Below are 24,205 nucleotides of genomic sequence, written 5' to 3' on the forward strand. Positions count from 1 at the left end.
GACTGAAAATAACAAACATTGAAAATAAAAGTAGAAAACTATTCAGGAGCTCTCCAAAGCGGGGCCGGCTCCTCCGGGCACATTTTCTAAACGGAGTCTGGTAGGAGGGGAATAGAGGGAGGAGCCAGCCCACACTATTGATTTCTTAAAGTGCCCATGGCTCCTAGTGGACTAGTCTACACCCATGGTACTATTGTGTACCACGGTATCCTCTAGGATGTAAGAGAAATGAAAATACTTTTAAGCAAATCCATTTTTGTATTTTAAACATTTCTTTTTTGAAGCATAAACATAAGTTAGACACATTACAAATAGTAGATGCTAATTAAGTAACATTTTGATGCGATTAATATGAGTATACAAGTGTTGTTAATGTTATAGGTCGTTCAAAAAGAGCCAGAGATGAGAAACAGGAAACATAGGGGCAGATGTAGTAAGGCCAGAGAAGTGATAAAGCAGTGATAAGTGGAAGGCAATAACGCACCAGTCAATCATTACGGGTTTGAAAAATGACAGTTAGGAGCCGATTGGCTGGTGTGTTATCACCTAACTCTTATCACTGCATTATCACTTCTCCAGGCTTAATACATCTGACCCACTGTGCTAGACATAACAAAGAAATCCACTGGAGAAATCTGTAGGGTATATACAATAATCACTCACAGAAAGCTTTAGCTTCCCACTACGATTTCTAATTTAGAAAAAAAAAAAAAATAGTGGCCAGCAGTCAATTTCCCGGAGAACCTCACACTAAACATTATGGTATATATTAATGAAAAGAAATTAGTGAGAGACAATATTGGTCACTTGGCTCAACTAGTCTATGTAAATAGATGATGCCATAAGCACGTACGAGCTGCATTAGAGCTCCAATCTGTTGCAATACACCAAGTGGCCCGAGAGCATATATCTACGGATAACGGATAGTCAGACAAACATATATAAAGAAATACACCAAGTGCGAATAGGTATTAGGGCACGTCTGAGTAGCTTATCTATAAGTACAATCTTCACTCTAACCAAATCTTAATACAGACATGGAGCACCTATTACTGGCACACCAAATGAGCCATAGAAATACACACAATCCAACCCAAAAGAGAATTCGGCTTACAGCATCAGTAAAAAAACATTGCAGACCAGTGACCGCATCGGTGCAAGTTTTGTGCAAGTCTTGCGTGGATATAACAGTTAAGTATAATATACAAATGAGTACTCCTATAGAATCCGAATGAGAATATGGAGAAATAGGAGCTGCATTTGAGCGGCTTTTTTATCCCTAAGAGTATTGTGAGTAAACAATGTGCACACCGCAGGGAGTAAATAAAAAATAAAAATAGGGAGCTGGGTAGTCATTAATTGGTATATCAGCAGTAAATACCTAACATTATGCAAAGTCAAATTCCAAGCCAATAATCAAGCTTAGAATAAGAGAATAAGTAGCTACGTAGTCATAACATAATATTTATGTCACAGAGCCAGAAAGGCCCCACAACCTAGACAGACACGGTAGGGGGGTGTATTCCAATCTGTTCAACTGAAACGGGAAGACTGAACAGCAATAATGCATAGAGAGCAGGGAGTAATCAAAGTTGCTTAACAAACAATTGCGACCAGCTGGCCCCTATAAGACCAGTATTTCTATGATCCACTTCTCTCCCAGTGGATAGTAAGTGGGTGTTGTCCACCCACAACATATCCGACCCCCAGTTAAGGGCTGAGAAGTGGGTTAGTGCTGGGAGGAACGGGTTGAACAGAGTTTGCCCCAGAACACAAGTTGAAACCTCCACAGGTCCTACATTAACAATGTGAGGAGTAAGCGGCAACTGTAGGCCAATCGATACAGTACCTTTTTCATACCTTCAGCTGTATAACTAGCAAATGTCTGGATTGTGTCAAGTTGGGGGACAAAGAATACTTTGGAAGCCTCTACACCTTGTTCCCGTGTATTATAGGGAACTTGATAGTCAGAGAAAGGGGTCAGAGCACGTGAAAGATGACATTAAGCGTCAAATTGTTTATCTAACTCAGGCAAAAGAAGTTTTAGCAAAATCGGTCGCCAATTGTTCAGCAATAGTGATACACTGAATGAATTAGACTCCGTGAGTAATTAATTAGAAAAGTACAGCAACACCAGTATCCAATATTGTTGACACTAGAACATTAGGTGTAATATTTATGTGCAACACTAATTAGCCGCAGTATTGCATCATAATATATAAATATTACATATAAAAATATGTACAGTAGTTTGTAATTTACAGAGCAATGTGAATACAGTATAGAACAGCAGAATGTCATTATGTAGAAAGCACAAAACAATGCAATGTAAATGAGAAATATCAAAACTGTTAGTTTGCACTATAAAATAGACTTGGGGTCCCCACTGGAAGATAACACTATTCTCGTTCATTAATGAACGAGAACTCATTCATATCATTCAGTGTGAGAGCCCTGCGCTCATTCATCGTTGGTGCCCCGTCACTTATGCATACAGGCCAATATGGACAATCTCGTCCATATTAGCATGCACTGCTATGGAGCCGGGTGACGGGGAGAGTGAAGAAACTTCACTCCCCCCTGTCACCCCACCCCTGCCACCTGGTCGCCCGCCGGCCGTATTGTCCGTTGGGCAGCTCGGCGGCAGGTCGACAAGTGTATAGGGCCCATTAGAGCAGCAGAGCTTACAGAGGAAATATAAAACAATATTTTGGAAGAGTGCAATAATAAAGTGAGCCACTAGATGGAGACCACACACTGGCAAACGGGAAAATGTCCAGCAGAAATATTAAGTCCTATTAGCAACGATATCACCATTTTGTGATAAATTATCGCAAATGTGATAATTCGTTATCCATTTACCGGCTATAAATTTCCATAGGACTTATCGCAGATTTCTCTTCACCAGCTCTGAGCTGGTGAGAAGTAGTTCAAAATCCCTATTTTGAGCTAAAATGTCAGGGTTTGCTTCAGAACTCCTTGGACACCGACCTGAATTACCAAATTAGGCACTAGAAGTTTAATTATTTTAAACTAGCTGAATACCTGTGCTAAGCTACGGAATTTTAAGAATAATGCTAATCTTTGTCAGGCCACACCTCTGCTTCCCCCGCATTGATGCTGTCAAAATGCTGGTGCTGAGAATAATCTGCCTCCTTCTCTGCCCCGTCCCGCCTCTGATGCTGCCCTGCTCAGTGCTGTAAATGCTGGGATGACAGGCCAAGCTCCGCCCGCTGTATGTTAAATATGTAAGGTTTGCAGGCTGACACTATTCCAAAGGGCCCTAGGTCTCCTTGCTTAGCTTCTCACTCTCCTTAGGGCTCCTCCTTTGAGGTAAAAAGGTCAAGATTTTTGCACAACACTTAAGGTCACTGGAAGAGCTATTGGTACCCTTTATACAGCAGATAAGCAGTTGCTGACTATCAAGATTCCCAGGAACAGAGCATTGTGTCCTCCCCCTCCGTGCCTAGGTATCACCGGCACCATGACTCTCCTCTGTGAGTGGGGGATTTCCAATAATCATCTCACCCCTTTTAACCCCTATGTGGGTGTAATTTTTAAAAATCCCTTCATAGTGGGTGCCTGCGTCACAAAGGCAAGCTACTGTCCAAATGTCCTTATGATCCAGGAGGAGATTTTGTGATGAGCCAGTGTTATATTATACACACACACTACCTTTTTGCCCGCAGCTTCGCCCACGTCAAAATCTTACTGCAATAAGACTATATAAGATTTTCATTGCGCCCATCTTCAAGTTTAAATTCACTACCCCTTCTCCCCCTCCATGCTGATGATGGCTGAACCTGGACTGAAACTGCATCGGGAGTGTCACTATTAATCTCCGTGACCCCAAAAACTATGGATTTTTACATGTCACCCCCTTCCCAACCCTAGGGGAGCTAGGGGTGTCTTACCCCCCACAGTATTTTTGGTGTAAATTGCTCCAGGCATTCCAGAGATATGCTGGAACATACATACATTCATACATACATACACACACACACACACACACATACATCCATTTTGATATATATATCAGAGTCAGAATCAGCTTTATTGGCCAGGTATACTTACTTATACTAGGAATTTGGTTTCGGTTTACAGTGCAGCAGCTGGGGGGGGGGGGGGGTGGACACGTAGACAAGAGGGAGGGATGGGGAGGGGGAATATATGCAGTATACAGCTTAAGTAAAAGTACTCCTGCTGCGCCTTTCCGATAGTGGCATCTGCATTTGGTCCCCACTTGAGGTCTCTAGAGATCGTGGTCCCCAGGAACTTGAAGGAGTCCACTAGCGACACCACACTATCGGCTATGATAAGTGGGGGTGCTTCCGCTGGGTTCTACCTAAAGTCTACTACCATCTCGACAGTTTTAAGTGGGTTGAGCTCAAGGTTGTTACAGCTACACCACCGGGCCAACCGATCCACTTCCGGTCTATAGTCCAATTCTTCCCCTTCTTTTATGAGGCCGATGACTGGTGTCGTCGGCGAATTTAATGATTTTAACCAATTGGGACTCAGAGGGACAGTCATTAGTGTACACAGAAAAGAGCTGGGGTGAGAGGACACAGCCCTGGGGTGCCCCGGTACTGATGGACCGAGCTTGGGAGGTGAATCCTCCTGCTTTGGCCACCTAGATTCTGTCGGTCAGAAAGTCCACGATCCAGGAACAGGTTGCTTCCGGGACCACTTGACAGAGTAGTTTGTGGTAGAGAATGTTGGGGGAGATTGTATTGAAGGCCGAGCTGAAGTCTACAAACAGGATCCTCACGTAGGTTCCGGGCATGTCCAAATGCCGCAGGATGTGGTGCAGGCCCAGGTTGACAGCATCCTCAACACACCGGTTCGCTCGGTAGGCAAACTGAAGGGGGTCTAGATGGGGGCTGGTCACAGCTTTAAGGTGGTTCAGAACCAGGCGCTCGAACACTTTCATGATCACAGACGTCAGTGCAATCGGTATGTAGTCGTTAAGACTTATGATAATAGGTTTCTTGAGGATTGGAACGATTGTGGAGACTTTGAAGCAGGCGGGAACTTTGCGTATTTCTAGCGATTTATTAAATATTTTGGAGAATATGGGGGCTAGCTGACCGGCGCATGCCCTCAGGGAAATGGGGATACTCCGTTAGGACCGGGTGCCTTCCTTGGATTGATCCTCTTGAACATCTCCTCCACCTCCTCATGGACAATCTGCAGTGCTTGAGGTTGGCAATCAGAGGTGATGGCAGTGGGGAGGAGTTGATGTGGTACACAGGGAGCTTCTTTGTCGAACCTGCAGTAGTAGAGGGTCAGCTCATTTGTTAGCCTCTGGTTCATGGCGGAGTGCTTTGGGGGTGTCTTGTAGTTGGTGATGGCCTGCATACCTTTCCATATGGATACATGGTCCTTGGTTGAGAGATCTTTTGACAGCTTGTCCGAGAACTGCTTTTTCGTCTGCCTGATTCCTTTCGTTAGGGAGTTCCTAGCACGGTTGTATAGCGCTCTGTCTTCACAGCTGTAGGCATTCTCTTTGGCCCGGCGAAGTTTCCTCAGATGGGCGTTGTACCATGGCTTGTTGTTATTGTAGATGCGGTAAGTCTTGGTAGATACACACATGTCCTCGCAGAATCTGATGTAAGATGTGGTGTCAGTCAGGTCAGATGCCGCGGCTGCGAAGACCTCCCAGTCCGTGCAGTCAGTGCAACTAATAAATTACATGTCATTCTTGGGGTCAAAAAATGCAAAAAGTGATGTAAATTGGGGTACAAGGTATGGGGCAGGTATACTGGGGTTCGTTATGAGTGGGACAAGTGTTTTTATTCTTGCAGGTGGGTGTAATCGGTTTGTTTCTACTTTTTTTTTTCTTTCTTTTTTTAAGTCCCCTAAAACTACCCAAATATATACTTATACCCTTTTGTATGTACCGCAAATTTAATGACTGCACTTATTTTGCTGAAAAAAATAGCTTTCTATAATTAAAAAAAATAATAACAATGCAAATAAACAGCCATCTGACCTAATTTAATTACACCAAATACTTTTATTACAAGCAATAATAATGTTTTCCTATATTAGTTTTGCTTTTTGGGGCTTAGAGGCAGATTTCCCCATTTTCTCTGTTACTCCTACACCGCTTTTGCCGGCTAAAATTAATCGCACGAATCTCGTTATTGCCGTTTTGAGCACGATAACCTGATTTTTCGGGAGATATGTACGATATTAGCCGCTGTCGCGTGGTATCAGAATCCTATCCAGGCAAGTTTGTGGAAACCGCTTTACTCCCTTCCCCGCCCTCACTTAGGCAGTGCTTTTGGGTACGTAAAATCGGGCGTGATCCTCTCCACCAGCGTCACCTGGGTCACCCCCCTCTTGATGGCGTGGACAGCGGTAGATCCGTGGCTGCAGGCAGGCGGTCCAGGGTCCACAATAGTGGGAACTGAGGCAAGTCATCTTAACAGTTAATGGAGACCCACGACGATGTTCGCACCAAAACGGACGTTCACACAGCCGCTACAGTGAACGGCCAGACTCGGTGGATATAGGATAGCCCGAGCCAAGACAGGGTTCAAAAGCATCAGCTCCACTTCAGCTGCTTAATGCTGTATAGTGTAGCGCAGTCAGAGCACAAAAAGTGGAGGATTGCGGTCGATCTTGTGAAGCTTGCTCGGGAGGACAATTAAAACGTGGCCATACTGTACTTGATGCCCCTCCCACAGGAAGTAAACACATACATTTTAATTGTTGGCTATACAGATGTGTCCTCATCCACCTAGTCTGAATACGCCATTCAGCGCAAATGGGCTCATGCAACTGTATTTTAGGTGTATTTTTCAACTAAATAGGCATCTTCTTTGTGATGTGATGTGACCAGGACACACCAGTAAATTTGTGACACTTTAATTTATGTAGCACTTATATCTGTGTGCGACTGAGTCTGTATACTAAGCACAACGTAACTTGGCATGGAAAAAAAAAGTCACATCTGCTCTATTGTAGCATTTCCTATACACAGATATAAAAGTGTCACATATCTAATTAATCAGCACAATCTCCTGGTGCATCCTAGTAGCATCACATTGCGACAGACTCATTTTCAGGTGAAAAAGATGCTCAGCACAAGCAGGGTCACACAGGACCTGGCCCGCCAACAGGGTCTGTATGGGCAACTGCAGCAATGATGTATGAGGCCACATCCGTAACTCTCACATTGTGCATTGTGTATAAAGTCCAATGTCTATCCCCTTCATATAGCTCACTGTAAGAAGTGGAATATTGCTTTACCTTTAAAATGCTCTTGTATTCTAAAGGAGTTTGCTTTCTCCTCTTCCAGTGCCATTCTTTCTTTACTAAACTGCTGTCTTGCCGTTGCCAACTCATATTCTAGACCCTGGCGAATCGCTTCCCCTTTCTCAAACTCAGACCGTAGCTTGGCAAACCGGCTTTCACAAGATGACAACTAGGAAATGAAATAAAAAGTAACAATACCAATATCAATGTCAATAGTATGCATCAATTTACAATAAAAAAAAAAAATATCACTCAATCTAACTTTTTGTAGCATGCAATTTGCTACTTATTTTGGGGATCACATTATGCACAAAGTGTCCATTAGTACTGTAGCTGTTTGTAAGGTTACTGGCTCTTCAGCTGGGTAAACTCTATAACATATAAAATACAATATATTGTCCCAACACGGATCAGAACGCTACATCATATAGTGCGTACAACCGATCCATCATTCCCGACTGCTGATCATTGAATCATCCAATTAGATGTGCTGCATGTCCAATGTGACGATTCCACAGCCAAACTGGGTGTAGCTACATAAAGCCTGTAAGGATACATTGCGCCGTCACACAGCGGTTCATTTAGAGTGTACAGCAGATGAGATGCATCATTACAATGCACTGCTGCTGATTCGCACCATCACATAGTTGAATACCCAGCTTTAGAGTCTCTGGCCTGGGTGCACTAGTAGAAACAGTACGATTGCATACAGTGATTAGAAAGTGGTGAGGAAAAAGAAAAGAGTGAATGAATCAATGAATTTATATATATATATATATATATATATATATATATATATATATATATATATATATATATATATATATATATATACATATATATATATAATTTGATTTGTAGCATGGATATATACTATACTGGAGTAGAAGGCAAGAGCATACACACTCAATCCAGATAACTGCTATATAAAGTTGAGAGCTACATGCCTTAAAAGTTATAGAGCAGTTGTGCGCAAATAAACAGATTCTGCAAAACGAATTCCTATCTGCCATTCATAAAATATACATTAGTGGTGACTGGGCTTTATGCTGAGTCAATGCGGAAAAGTGTACATTTAATACAGCCATGTCAGTAGCTGAGCTGTCAACCACAGGGCACCCAATCACCATAATCTGTCATCTATGTAAACGTGTATAACTCAATATAGAAGCCAAAGTTTCTGAACTGATAAAGGTAGAAATCACTGATAGAACAAAAGGGACATCAGAGATGAGACTGAGCAAGTATAAGTCTGTGCCGCTGCAGAGGAGATCAGACTTTAAGCTAATAAACACATACAGATCAAGTGAAACAATTCTAAAGGTGCCTGGCATTTTATCTTCTGTGATATCCATGCTATACTTTATCCGTGTTGCTAATAAGGTAGTCAGGGAAAATGAAGACTGCCTCATCTAGTTAATAAACTGAAGAATAAAACAGGGAAAATAAGTTAGAAACATTAGTTATTGTCCCTATAACTTAATAACATACCGATAGCCATTGTGCCAATACTCAGAGATTACAGTAACATTTTGGCGCCTGCTTAGTAATCATTTTTGACTCTGCTAACTCAGACACTCTTGTGACAGTCTAACAGTCTGTATTGTAGTATCTACTACAATACTCTTCTGTGGTTTACCAGTGACTACACTGGATCAGCTCATATACATTTCCGCCTGCTTCCCAAGTGTTACCTCACTGCCTGTCTCTTCTATGGCTCCGCAACACAGACAGGAAGATAAAGTTCAAACTCTCAGCCTTAAAACTAGAAAGCCCTAGACCATCTCACACCTCCTTCCATCATCTCCCTCATCACAAGTACTCTAAAGGTGGGTACACACTAGGTGATGTGCACTATGAGCAACATCGCCTAGTGTGTTCCCTTCCCTGCCGGGGCAATCAGCAGCAGTACGTACACACTGAGCGTTATGCAAACGATATCTCTCATAGACGTCACGCCACGGCCAGGCCGTGTATGCAGTTTGTGGACGACAGTCCAAATTGAGCCGCATGCACGGCCGATAGCGAGGGTTGTTAACGACCCACGCATCGCTCGGCGGCGGCATACATACTTACCGATAACGTAAACTACGTCGCTCAGGAAGGGTCAAAATAAGCGACGCCGCTTAATTTATCGTTAAGTGCGTACTCACCTTAACAGATAGAGCCTACGTTTAGTATCGCACACCAGCTCTTTTTCTTCTCTGATCGGCTTATCACTCCACATTCTCTTTTGTGTTGCACCCACTATATGTTATGGTACAAGGGTGGTCATTCCGAGTTGTTCGCTCGTTGCCGATTTTCGCTATGCTGCGATTTGTTGCTAAATGCGCATGGGACGCAGCGCGCATGCGCTTAGTTATTTAACTAAGAACTTAGCAGTTTTGCTGTTCGTGCGGCGCTTTTCAGTCGCACTGCTGATCGGTGAGTGATTGACAGGAAAGGGGCGTTTCTGGGTGGTAACTGAGCGTTTTCCGAGAGTGTGCTAAAAAACGCAGGCGTGTCAGGGAAAAAAGCGGGAGTGTTTGGAGAAATGGGGGAGTGGCTGGCCGAACGCAGGGTGTGTTTGTGACGTCAAACCAGGAACTAAATGGACTGAGGTGATCGCAATCTAGGAGTAGGTCTGGAGCTACTCAGAAACTGCAAGAAAATATTTAGTAGCAGTTCTGCTACTCTTTCGATCACTATTCTGCTAAGCTAAGATACACTCCCAGAGGGCGGCGGCCTAGCGTGTGCAATGCTGCTAAAAGCAGCTAGCGAGCGAACAACTCGGAATGACCACCAAGATCTTTCAGAAAGTCTGACACCACAATCTGATCTACTATCCTGCCACTGAACAGGTTTCCTCCCTCACTCAAGTCTTTTTCTATAGATCACAGGTTCTCAAACTCGGTCCTCAGGACCCCACACGATACATGTTTTGCAGGTCTCCTCACAGAATCACAAGTGAGATAATTAGCTCCACCTGCGGACCTTTTAAATTGTGTCAGTGAGTAATTAATACACCTGTGCACTTGCTGGGTTACCTGCAAAACATGCACTGTGTGGGGTCCTGAGGACCGAGTTTGAGAACCTATGCTTTAGATCAGTGGTTCTCAAACTCGGTCCTCAGGACCCCACACAGTGCAGGTAACCCAGCAGGTGCACAGGTGTATTAATTACTCACTGACACATTTTAAAAGGCCCACAGGTTCAGCTAATTATTTCACTTGCGATTCTGTGAGGAGACCTGCAAAACATGCACCGTGTGGGGTCCTGAGGACCGAGTTTGAGAACCTGTGCTTTAGATTGTCAGCTATCTAAGCAGGTTTCTCACTCCAATATTTGCATGTGTCTGTAAACGATAAAATCCTGTAACTGTTACAGTGCACTTTCCTTGGGCTGACCAAGGAAAGGGCACTAATTATATATATATATACATACACACACACACAGAAAAAACCACAGCACTCACCACACCAGAAGCGGGGCACAGCTATGCACTTACCACTCACAGGGTGGGGTGCATGTAACACAGCACTCTCCATCACAAAAGCGGGGTACACAGCTGTACTTACCACTCACAGGGTGGGGTGCATGTAACACAGCACTCTCCACCGCTGTACTTACCACTCACAGGGCGGGGTGCATGTAGCCCATGACCACATCGCTCTAATAAATACAAACAGAGAACCCAGCACTCACCAAAGTAAACTCACTTATCCTCAACAATTCAATAAATAAATTATGGGGGTTTAGTTGGTGGATTGGCCAATGCACGGAAGCCTGCATACCGATTTTCAAGGTACCCCACCTTCATGCAGGTCCTACACTATCACAGAGTCTTAAAACCTGACTACTTCACTGCTGTTACACACATCATCTGCCTGCTAGATTTAATGTGTACCTGCCACAGACTTTATGGCTTTTAAAGGCACACTAGTCACCTATTGCACTGGCTCAAAGATGATTGCTAAGGAACAGCTGAGACAGGTTCAGGATAAGGTAAGTGCATAGCTGTGCTCCGCTTCTGGTGTGGTGAGTGCTGTGGTTTTTTCTCTGTGTGTATACGATGGGGTTAATCTATGGTTAGCTCTTATTAACCGTGGCCACTAGCTTTCTCATGCACCCCTGTGTGGACTTTATTATCCTGAACCTGTCTCAGCTGTTCCTTAGCAATCATCTTTGAGCCAGTGCAATAGGTGACTAGTGTGCCTTTAAAAGCCATAGGGGTATATGCAATAGCGGGCGAATCGGCAAAAAAGGCGAATTCCGGGCCGTTTTCGCCTCCAAAAATCAATTCGCCTATGCAGTGCAGTCATTTTTCGCAAAAAAACGGCCCGTCAAAATTCGCCTTTTTTCAATTCGCGTTTTTCCGAATTCGCCTTTTCTGCAATGGTACAGATGCTGCAATTCGCCTCCAGCATATTCAATGCAAGTTTGGAAATTCGCCTGCAGTGCTTTTAGACAGCAAATTCGCGATTTTCCTTCCGCCACACTTTGGAGGGTGAAAACCAATAAAAAAAATTTAAACATGTTTTTTTTTGTGTTTTTTTTTTTGGGAATAGTAGATCTATTTATATTAGAAGGGATTAGGTTTTTTTTTTTTTTTTGGGGGAGGCACAAATATTATTTATATATTTTTTAAAATAATATTTTTTTTTTTTATTGCTGGAACGTAAAATCAGAAAAAAAAAATGGCGTGGGGTCCCCCCTCCAAAGCATAACCAGCCTCGGGCTCATTGAGCTGGTCCTGGTTCTAAAAATGCAGGGGAAAAATCGGGCAGGGATCCCCCGTATTTTTAAAACCAGCACCGGGCTCTGCGCCTGATGCTGGTGCCAAAAATACGGGGGACAAAACGAGTAGGGGTCCCCCGTATTTTTAACACCAGCATCGGGCTCCACTAGCTGGACAGATAATGCCACAGCCGGGGGTCACTTTTATACAGTGCCCTGCGGCCGTGGCATCAAATATCCAACTAGTCACCCCTGGCCGGGGTACCCTGGGGGAGTGGGGACCCCTTCAATCAAGGGGTCCCCCCCCCCCAGCCACCCAAGGGCCAGGGGTGAAGCCCGAGGCTGTCCCCCCCCATCCAATGGGCTGCGGATGGGAGGGCTGATAGCCTTTGTTGTAAAAAAAAGATATTGTTTTTTCCATTAGTACTACAAGTCCCAGCAAGCCTCCCCCGCAAGCTGGTACTTGGAGAACCACAAGTACCAGCATGCGGGAGAAAAACGGGCCCGCTGGTACCTGTAGTACTACTGAAAAAAAAATACCCAAATAAAAACAGGACACAGACACCGTCGACAGTAAAACTTTATTACACACTGCCGACACACACATACTTACCTATGTTCACACGCCGACATCGGTCCTCTTCTCCATGTAGAATCCCAAGGTACCTGAAAATAAAAGATCAATATACTCACCTCAACAGGCTCCAGAGATAAATCCACGTACTTGGCAAAAAAAGAAAGCGCATTTACCCGCTCCATAACGGACTGAAAGGTGTCCCATGTTGACACATGGGTCACCTTTCCACGATTAAGATCTGACAGTGACAGTTGTCACTGACAGGTCTCTAAGCCAATCAGGAAGCGCAAATTCGTTGCGCTCACCTGATTGGCTGATCGCTGTGACAGCGCCTTGCAAAGCCGCTCCATTATATTCAATGGTGGGAACTTAGCGGCTAGCGGTGAGGTCACCCGCCGGTCAGCGGTGACCGGCGGGTGACCCCACCGCTAGCCGCTAAGTTCCCACCATTGAAAGTAATGGAGCGGCTTTGCAAGGCGCTGTCAGAATACAGACGGCGTCCAGCCAATCAGCTGAGCGCCACGGAAGTAGCGCTTCCTGATTGGCTGAAGGGACGTCAGTGACAGGAGTCACGTGATGTCCCGGCATTCGGGAGAAAGTAGTGTAATGTGAAAACATTACACTCCTTTCTAGTACGTATGGCTCGCTGATCGTTTTTTATTTTGCCAAGTACGTGGATTTACCACTGGACCTGGACCTCTGGACGGACGCTGGAAGGTGAGTATAATTTTTTGACAGGTACCCTCGGATCGTCGGAGATCGTTGCAGTCGGCGTGTCAACATAGGTAAGTATGTGTGTGTCGACGTATGAAATAAAGTTTTACTGTCGACGGTGTCTGTGTCCTGTTTTTATTTGGGTATTTTTTTTTCAGTAGTACTACAGGTACCAGCGGGCCCGTTTTTCTCCCGCATGCTGGTACTTGTGGTTCTCCAAGTACCAGCTTGCGGGGGAGGCTTGCTGGGACTTGTAGTACTAATGGAAAAAACAATATCTTTTTTTTACAACAAAGGCTATCAGCCCTCCCATCCGCAGCCCATTGGATGGGGGGGGACAGCCTCGGGCTTCACCCCTGGCCCTTGGGTGGCTGGGGGGGGGGGGACCCCTTGATTGAAGGGGTCCCCACTCCCCCAGGGTACCCCGGCCAGGGGTGACTAGTTGGATATTTAATGCCACGGCCGCAGGGCACGGCATAAAAGTGACCCCCGGCTGTGGCATTATCTGTCCAGCTAGTGGAGCCCGATGCTGGTGTTAAAAATACGGGGGACCCCTACTCGTTTTGTCCCCCGTATTTTTGGCACCAGCATCAGGCGCAGAGCCCGGTGCTGGTTTTAAAAATACGGGGGATCCCTGCCCGATTTTTCCCCTGCATTTTTAGAACCAGGACCAGCTCGATGAGCCCGAGGCTGGTTATGCTTTGGAGGGGGGACCTCACGCCATTTTTTTCCCTGATTTTACCGTTCCAGCCATTGGGCAGGAAGGCGAATTCACTACGCCCACTGCTCGCCGATTGGCCTGGATCCGCCTGCGGGAGGGGCGAATCGTTTTTTCATTGAATATAGTGAAACCAGCGTCCCGGCGACAGGGCTGCGGCTGGCGATAGCGGGCGAATCACACAGAGGCGGATCTAATGCCGCGATTCGCCCGCTATTGCATATACCCCATAAAGTCTGTGGCAGGTACACATTAAATCTAGCAGGCAGATGATGTGTGTAACAGCAGTGAAGTAGTCAGGTTTTAAGACTCTGTGATAGTGTAGGACCTGCATGAAGGTGGGGTACCTTGAAAATCGGTATGCAGGCTTCCGTGCATTGGCCAATCCACCAACTAAACCCCCATAATTTATTTATTGAATTGTTGAGGATAAGTGAGTTTACTTTGGTGAGTGCTGGGTTCTTTGTTTGTATATATATATATATATATATATATATATATATATATTTGGTTGTTTGGATTTATTAAGAAAATCTAAAATTAAAAAAATTGGTTTGGGAAAACATTATAATACTTGGGGGGGGGGGGGGGGGGGGGGGAAGAATGAATGCAAGAGGAAAGTAAAGGACAATAACTCACCTCTTCATTATGCTTGATCGCCAGTTCTAAACTCTCAGATTTAGCCTTGTTGAGTTTGCAGCGGAGCTCAGAGATGTTACTCATATCAGAAAGTTCTTCCTTGACATGCCTGAGTGACACTGGTCTGCAAATTGATTGACAAAGTGCTATGTTTATAGAGCAAGTAAAACTATTTTTGCACATGAATATAGAACACAAATGTGTAGCTAACTTCAGCCAGCTTGCTGCCTTTTATACAGGTTGAGTATCCCATATCCAAATATCCGAAATACGGAATATTCCGAAATACGGACTTTTTGAGTGAGAATGAGATAGTGAAACTTTTGTTTTTTGATGGCTCAATGTACACAAACTTTGTTTAATACACAAAGTTATTACAAATATTGTATTAAATGACCTTCAGCTGTGTATAAGGTGTATATGAAACATAAATTAAATTGTGTGAATGTAGATACACTTTGTTTAATGCACAAAGTTATAAAAAATATTGGCTAAAATTATCTTCTGGCTGTGTGTATAAGGTGTATATGAACCATAAATGCATTCTGTGCTTAGATTTAGGTCCCATCGCCATGATATATCATTATGGTATTCAATTATTCCAAAATACGGAAAAATCCGATATCCAAAATACTTCTGGTCCCAAGCATTTTGGATAAGGGATACTCAACCTGTATATTCATAAAATATACATTTCTTGGTAAGGTAGTGCTTCTCTACCACCCATCACTCAGGGATGGCAATCAGTCAAGACATGACATTTGAAATGCCCCAGCTTCTTAGAGAACGGAGACTGTGCGGTGTTTAGGAGGGGGTTGAGATAGAAAGGAGTTGTATTCAAAGACAGTGAGGCTTCTTATTGGAAGCCACTGGTTCAGCATCCATTTTTTTTTTTCTATAAAGAGGTTAATCACTTTAGGTAATATAACTTTTTAACACAGGAAATACTGCAACTTGTGTGACAGAGCCTATAAAGAAAATGCCATACATTGGAATGCACACATTGGAGAGGGTGATATTATTAAAGGATTGATATAACAAGAAAACACAGTATAACATGAAAGTTTGTTACGTCAGCTTTTTGTCCTCTATTAGTGTCTGTGAGATTAGGGAAATATACTGTATAGTGGTTGATACAAGTCTCCTAAATGTGAGACAATCGCCATGTTTGACAACAGCTGAAAGTGGTTTTAAAACATTTTCTTACCACTGTGACATAACATAATATTATACCCACATCATATGGTTAACGTGCCAAGTCTTTCTTCTGGGGGCTCTTTTTTACAATAACTACATCTTACAGAGAAAAGAAGTTACGGCCTTAGGCCAGTGATTCTCAAACTGTGTACTGTGGCACCCTGGGGTGCCTCAGGACACTTGCAGGGGTGCCTTGGGTTGGTGGTCCAGGACCAATTCAAATTACTTATGGTCAATGTAATGGGCAAAACCAGTGCTGGTGGCTGTCAATCTATAATAAGTGGACAGACAGAAGCAAATCTTGTCCCTCACCACATAACTGAACCTTAGGATGACATATAAACATAATCTACTTAATTAAATATTTTATTTCTAAAATCTCTCAATAAGAAACTTTTGGCCTAGGGGTGCCATGAAAAATATTCTGATACTCTAGGGCGCCATGATTGAGAACCACTGCCTTAGGCAGTAGAGCAAGAACTAAAGGGCCGTACTGACGGGAGATGTGGAGGGAGATGTGTGCTGAGCGAACCGCACAGCACACATCTCTCCCCCCACTCAGCACAGCACGATGTGCTGAGAGAGGGGACGGACGGACACGGAGGGCCGTTCATTTCACCCAGCGGTGAAATGAGCGGCCTGCTAGACTGTGCCTGCATGCAGGCCAATCTAGCACCGGCGATAGCTGTCGCCAGCACCCCTACACACGAAGCGATGTCATCTTTTACCCCCCTTAACATCTAAAAGTTATAAAGTAAAAAATAAGAATTTACTTACCGATAATTCTATTTCTCGGAGTCCGTAGTGGATGCTGGGGTTCCTGAAAGGACCATGGGGAATAGCGGCTCCGCAGGAGACAGGGCACAAAAAAGTAAAGCTTTTACCAGATCAGGTGGTGTGCACTGGCTCCTCCCCCTATGACCCTCCTCCAGACTCCAGTTAGGTACTGTGCCCGGACGAGCGTACACAATAAGGGAGGCAATTTGAATCCCGGGTAAGACTCATACCAGCCACACCAATCATACCGTACAACTTGTGATCTAAACCCAGTTAACAGTATGATAACAGAAAGAGCCTCTTAAAGATGGCTCCTTAACAATATAACCCGAATTTGTTAACAATAACTATGTACAGTATTGCAGATAATCCGCACTTGGGATGGGCGCCCAGCATCCACTACGGACTCCGAGAAATAGAATTATCGGTAAGTAAATTCTTATTTTCTCTATCGTCCTAAGTGGATGCTGGGGTTCCTGAAAGGACCATGGGGATTATACCAAAGCTCCCAAACGGGCGGGAGAGTGCGGATGACTCTGCAGCACCGAATGAGAGAATTCCAAGTCCTCTTTTGCCAGGGTATCAAATTTGTAGAATTTTACAAACGTGTTTTCCCCCGACCACGTAGCTGCTCGGCAGAATTGTAATGCCGAGACCCCTCGGGCAGCCGCCCAAGATGAGCCCACCTTCCTTGTGGAATGGGCCTTAACAGATTTAGGCTGTGGCAGGCCTGCCACAGAATGAGCAAGTTGAATTGTGTTACAAATCCAACGAGCAATCGTCTGCTTAGAAGCAGGGGCACCCAACTTGTTGGGTGCATATAGTATCAACAGCGAGTCAGATTTTCTGACTTCAGCCGTCCTTGAAATGTATATTTTTAAGGCTCTGACAACGTCCAACAACTTGGAGTCCTCCAAGTCGCCAGTGGCCGCAGGCACCACAATAGGTTGGTTCAGGTGAAACGCTGATACCACCTTAGGGAGAAAATGCGGACGAGTCCTCAGTTCTGCCCTATCCGAATGGAAGATTAGATAAGGGCTTTTATAAGATAAAGCCGCCAATTCAGATACTCTCCTGGCGGAAGCCAGGGCCAGTAACATAGTCACTTTCCATGTGAGATATTTAAAATCCACCTTTTTCAATGGTTCAAACCAATGGGATTTGAGGAAATCTAAAACTACATTTAGATCCCACGGTGCCACCGGAGGCACCACAGGAGGCTGTATATGCAGTACTCCTTTAACAAAAGTCTGTACCTCAGGAACTGAGGCCAATTCTTTTTGGAAGAATATTGACAGGGCCGAAATTTGAACCTTAATAGATCTCAATTTGAGACCCATAGACAATCCTGATTGTAGGAAATGTAGGAAACGACCCAGTTGAAATTCCTCCGTCGGAACACTCCGATCCTCGCACCACGCGACATATTTTCGCCAAATGCGGTGATAATGTTTCGCGGTGACTTCCTTCCTTGCCTTAATCAAGGTAGGAATGACTTCTTCTGGAATGCCTTTCCCTTTTAGGATCTGGCGTTCAACCGCCATGCCGTCAAACGCAGCCGCGGTAAGTCTTGAAAGAGACAGGGACCCTGTTGTAGCAGGTCCCTTCTCAGAAGTAGAGGGCACGGGTCGTCCGTGACCAACTCTTGAAGTTCCGGGTACCAAGTCCTTCTTGGCCAATCCGGAGCCACTAGTATTGTTCTTACTCCTCCTCACCGTATAATCTTCAATACCTTTGGTATGAGAGGCAGAGGAGGAAACACATATACTGATTTGTACACCCAAGGTGTTACCAGTGTGTCCACAGCTATTGCCTGTGGATCTCTTGACCTGGCGCAATACTTGTCCAGTTTCTTGTTGAGGCGAGACGCCATCATGTCTACCATTGGTCTTTCCCAACAGTTTATTAGCATGTGGAAGACTTCTGGATGAAGACCCCCCTCTCCCGGGTGAATATCGTGTCTGCTGAGGAAGTCTGCTTCCCAGTTGTCCACGCCCGGGAAGAACACTGCTGACAGTGCTATTACGTGATTCTCCGCCCAGCGAAGAATCTTGGCAGCTTCTGCCATTGCACTCCTGCTTCTTGTGCCGCCCTGTCTGTTTACATGGGCGACCGCCGTGATGTTGTCCGACTGAATCAACACCGGTTTTCCTTGCAGGAGTGGTTCCGCCTGGCTTAGAGCATTTTAGATTGCTCTTAGTACCAGAATGTTTATGTGAAGAGACTTTTCCAGGTTCGTCCATACCCCCTGGAAGTTTCTTCCTTGTGTGACTGCTCCCCAACCTCTCAGGCTGGCGTCCGTGGTCACCAGGATCAAATCCTGTATGCCGAATCTGCGGCCCTCCAATAGATGAGCCTTTTGCAACCACCACAGAAGATATACCCTTGTCCTTGGCGACAGGGTTATTCGCAGGTGCATCTGAGGATGCGACCCTGACCATTTGTCCAACAGATCCCTTTGGAAAATTCTTGCATGGAATCTGCCGAATGGAATTGCTTCGTAAAAAGCCACCATTTTTCCCAGGACTCTTGTGCATTGATGTACAGACACCTTTCCTGGTTTTAGGAGGTTCCTGACAGGTCGGATAACTCCTTGGCTTTTTCCTCGGGAAGAAAAACCTTTTTCTGAACCGTGTCCAGAATCATCCCTAGGAACAGCAGACGTATCGTCGGAAAACAGCTGCGATTCTTGGAATATTTAGAATCCAGTCGTGCCGTCGAAGAACTACTTTAGATAGTGCTCTTCCGACCTCCAACTGTTCTCTGGAACTTGCCCTTTTTAGGTCGTGCAAGTAAGGGATAATTTAGATGCCTTTTTTCTTTGAAGAAACATCTTTTCGGCCATTACCTTGGTAAAAAGGCCCGGGGTGCCGTGGATAATTCAAACGGCATCGTCTGAAACTGATATTGACAGTTCTGTACCACGAACCAGAGGTACCCTTGATGAGAAGGACAAAATTTTGGACATGGAGGTAATCCTTGATGTCCAGGGACACCATATAGTCCCCTTTTTTCCGGTTCGCTATCACTGCTCTGAGTGACTTTATCTCGATTTGAACCTTTTATGTAAGTGTTCAAAACATTTTAGATTTAGACTATGTGTCACCAAGCCGTCTGGCTTCAGTACCACAATATAGTGTGGAAAAATAATACCCTTTTCCTTGTCGTAGGAGGGGTACTTTGATTATCACCTGCTGGATATACAGCTTGTGAATTGTTTCCAATGCTGCCTCCCTGTCGGAGGGAGCCGTTGGTAAAGCAGACTTCAGGAACCTGCGAGGAGAAGATGTCTCGACTCTCCAATCTTTACCCCTGGGATAATACTCGTACGATCTAGGGGTCAACTTGCGAGTGATCCCACTGCGCCCTGAGACTCTTGAGACTACCCCCCCACCTTGAGTCCGCTTGCACGGCCCCAGCGTCATGCTGAGGACTTGGCAGACGCGGTGGAGGGCTTCTTTTCCTGGGAAAGGGCTGCCTGCTGCAGTCTACTTCCCTTACCTCTATGTCTGGGCAGATATGACTGGCCTTTTGCCTGCATGCCCTCATGGGAAAGGAAAGATTGAGGCTGAAAAGACGGTGTCTTTTTTAGCTGAGATGTAACTTGGGGTAAAAAAGGTTGGATTTCCCAGCTGTTGCTGTGGTCCCCAGGTCCGATGGACCGACCCCCAAATAACTCCTTCCCTTTATACAGCAATACTTCCATCTGCCGTATGGGATCTGTATCACCTGACCACTGTCGTGTCCCTGACATCTTCTGGGAGATATGGACAACGCACTTATCTTGATGCCAGAGAGCAAATATCCCTCTGTGCATCTCACATACATATATATAGAATGCATCCTATTAAATGCTCTACATGAATAAAATATTTTCAGTCAGGGAATCCGACCAAGCCAACCCAGCACTGCATCTCCAGGCTGATGGCGATCGCTGGTCGCAGTATAACCACCGTATGTGTGTATATACTTTTTAGGATATTTTTCCAGCTTCCTATCAGCTGGCTCCTTGAGGGCGGCCGTATCTGGAGACGGTAACGCCACTTGATAAGCGTGTGAGCGCCTTATCACCCTAAGGGGTGTTTCCCAACGTACCCTAATTTCTGGCGGGAAAGGGTATAACGCCAATATTTGCTATCGGGGTAACCCTACGCATCATCACACACTTCATTTTATTTTATCTGATTCAGGAAAAACTACAGGTAGTTTTTTCACTCCCACATAATACCCTTTCTTGTGGTACTTGTAGTATCAGAAACACGTAACACCTCCTTCATTGCCCTTAACGTGTGGCCCTAATGAGAAATACGTTTGTTTATTCACCGTCGACACTGTATTCAGTGTCCGTGTCTGTGTCTGTGTCGACCGACTGAGGTAAATGGGCGTTTTTTAAAACCCCTGACGGTGTTTCTGAGACGCCTGGACCGGTCCTAATAGATTGTCGGCCGTCTCATGTCGTCAACCGACCTTGCAGCGTGTTGACATTCTCACGTAATTCTCTAAATAAGCCATCCATTCCGGTGTCGACTCCCTAGAGAGTGACATCACCATTACAGGCAATTTCTCCGCCTCCTCACCAACATCGTCCTCATACATGTCGACACACACGTACCGACACACAGCACACACACCGGGAATGCTCTGACAGAGGACAGGACCCACTAGCCCTTTGGGGAGACAGAGGGAGAGTCTGCCAGCACACACCAAAAACGCTATAATTATATAGGGACAACCTTATATAAGTGTTTCTCCCTTATAGCATCTTTTATATATATACAATATCGCCAAAATCAGTGCCCCCCCTCTCTGTTTTAACCCTGTTTCTGTAATGCAGTGCAGGGGAGAGCCTGGGAGCCTTCTCTCCAGCTTTTCTGTGAGAGAAAATGGCGCTGTGTGCTGAGGAGATAGGCCCCGCCCCTTTTTCGGCGGGCTCGTCTCCCGCTATTTTTGAAGTTAGGCAGGGGTTAAATATCTCCATATAGCCTCTGTGGGCTATATGTGAGGTATTTTTTGCCTCTAATAAGGTTTTTATTTGCCTCTCAGAGCGCCCCCCCCCAGCGCTCTGCACCCTCAGTGACTGTTGTGTGAAGTGTGCTGAGAGGAAAATGGCGCACAGCTGCAGTGCTGTGCGCTACCTTTATGAAGACTCAGGAGTCTTCAGCCGCCGATTTTGGACCTCTTCTCTCTTCAGCGTCTGCAAGGGGGCCGGCGGCGCGGCTCCGGTGACCATCCAGGCTGTACCTGTGATCGTCCCTCTGGAGCTAGTGTCCAGTAGCCAAGCAGCAAATCCACTCTGCACGCAGGTGAGTTCACTACTTCTCCCCTAAGTCCCTCGTTGCAGTGATCCTGTTGCCAGCAGGACTCACTGTAAAGTAAAAAACCTAAGCTAAACTTTCTCTAAGCAGCTCTTTAGGAGAGCCACCTAGATTGCACCCTTCTCGTTCGGGCACAAAATCTAACTGGAGTCTGGAGGAGGGTCATAGGGGGAGGAGCCAGTGCACACCACCTGATCTGGTAAAAGCTTTACTTTTTTGTGCCCTGTCTCCTGCGGAGCCGCTATTCCCCATGGTCCTTTCAGGAACCCCAGCATCCACTTAGGACGATAGAGAAATAAAGGTTATAAAGGTCAGGAAGATCACATAGTAGTAAATAATTATATATTGCAATAATAAAATATTACTATTAATATATCAAAAATTCAATATTCGGAGTAGACATTTGTGTTGGAGACTAAGGGGTATATTCAATAAGAGTAGTGTCCATTCAGACATGCAGTTGTCAGAATGGACCAGACAACCCCTATTCAAAAGAGCGGGCAAATCCGACTGTCGGATTTGGCCGTTTCCTGACCTGCTGCTGCTGTCAGCGCTGCGGGTGCGCTGACAGCAGCAGCAGAGGGAGCGGTCAGCGGCGGCGGGGGTGAGCGGTCAGCGGCGCCGGAGATGAGGGGGGAGCGGTCAGCGGCGCCGGAGGTGAGATGTCTGCGGCGGTGGGGGGAGCAGTGGAGGAGATGGAGCAGATCGGGAGAGGAGAGGAGGAGACGGGGGAGCAGCGGCTGCAGCAGCGGAGGCTCACAGCGGCCTCCACCCAGCTCCAGCAAGCGGGACCTCGCTTGCTGGAGCCGGGTGGACGTTGCCGCTGGGTTCCTGCTCTCCCTGCTGCAGCGGTGCCCCCCTCCCACTCCCCCCCCCCCGTGTTTTAGACCAGATAAATAGAATTTGTTATCGCTATTCGCAGCAATAAAAGATTAACATTTACCCTAATGTACTAAAATCACATGGAGAGACAGGAGCCCATCCCTGAGCTGTGTAAAGAAGGAAAATGATCACAAAAAAGATTATTTCCCTTCTATATAGGGAGCCAGGTCTTATCTGTGCATGTGCAAGTACCACTGCTGCCGGGGAGGGTTCTAGAGAAGATATAGGCTGTGGTCCCTCCTTCATACATTAGGGGGATCTTTAATGTTTGTGGGTGTCTTTAGGGTATACGCCACAAATATTCAATGATAAATAGACCCATAAGGCCCGATGTAATAATTGTGGCAGTAACAATCTGTATTTTGACAGATATTTAAATTTTGAAAGAAAACATCCCCGCTGGGACAGAAGTTATCACTACCGCTGTCCCTGCGAGTTAAGTTTTGTGCATAGCAGGAATATTTTCTTTCTCTTTCTTTCTAAATACAAATAGCTGTCACGATACAGATTACTTCCCAGACATATTGGAGGAGTCTGTCACATTTGTAAAGGATTCCCCTGGGGAATCTGACACTGCACAAGCACACAGCGCCAGGCACGGGAGCCGGCCAGAGGCTGCGGGAGAGGGATCGGAAGTTCCCTCTTCTGCAAGAAAGCCTCAATAGGATTATAGAAGTCTACGGCAGCTAAAGAGGTTTCTCTTTTTGGAGTTTGGAATGTAGGGGGTGGAACCTAGCTCCCACTGATAATAATGGGGACTGATCTGCAGCACAAATAAGCCTTCTGAGATTTCTGTATAATCTCCTGCATTAGGCTATTAGTACATAGCAACCATTCATAAAATTAAACAGAAACTGCAGTTTCTACACACAGCGCATGCGTAGAGGGAGCGCATCTGGTTGGTGATGAAAAGTCCCCCGGTGCGCTGCGGTGTCAGCCGGGAGCCACTGCACTGAATATAGTAGGCGGCATGACAGTTCCAGAGCGGTGAACATAAAATGTGGCTAAATTATATACATGGCCGGTCAGGCTGTCCCCTTGTGTGCTGAGCAGCACCACCTCCCACTTAACACTCCCACCGCCTTTCTCTGTCATCTCCTCTCCCCCTACCCCCCACCTTCCCAGAATGATTTTGCGCCCACACCAGCATCGCACACGGCATTCTGGGAGCGGACGCGGTTGTGAAAGAAGACCGAGGAGCAGGGAAGATCAAGGAGCAGCAGCCCCAGCGGCTGCGCATGGTGACAGAGGAGCAGAGAAGATCGAGTAGCAGCAGCAGTGCCAGCGACGGCGCCCACCCGCCCTCAAGCACCAGCCAGGTCTGCAGCCCTCCTGAGTCCCTGGTACTGAGGAGGAGTCCTGCCGGCTTCCATCCACGCAGTCCGGGTTCCTGCACCAGCAGCA

The 24,205-nt window shown here is 45.7% G+C and overlaps 1 protein-coding gene across 2 annotated transcripts in view; it reads right to left on the bottom strand.

Annotated features, from left to right (window-relative positions):
- Positions 1 to 24,205, bottom strand: part of CCDC171 (coiled-coil domain containing 171) — a 242,124-nt gene that overhangs the window by 193,168 nt on the left and 24,751 nt on the right. The window contains exons 3-4 of one of the 2 annotated variants that reach the window (XM_063914189.1): positions 14,631 to 14,754; positions 7,261 to 7,435 (exon numbers count right to left, since the gene is read on the bottom strand). In XM_063914189.1, coding sequence (XP_063770259.1) covers positions 7,261 to 7,435; positions 14,631 to 14,754 — 299 coding nt within the window. Of the gene's footprint in view, positions 1 to 7,260; positions 7,436 to 12,675; positions 12,898 to 14,630; positions 14,755 to 24,205 lie in introns of those variants that run through there. The other variant, XM_063914190.1, reaches the window with a different exon arrangement.

This window comes from Pseudophryne corroboree, chromosome 1 (assembly GCF_028390025.1).
Source record: "Pseudophryne corroboree isolate aPseCor3 chromosome 1, aPseCor3.hap2, whole genome shotgun sequence".
NCBI lineage: Eukaryota > Metazoa > Chordata > Amphibia > Anura > Myobatrachidae > Pseudophryne > Pseudophryne corroboree.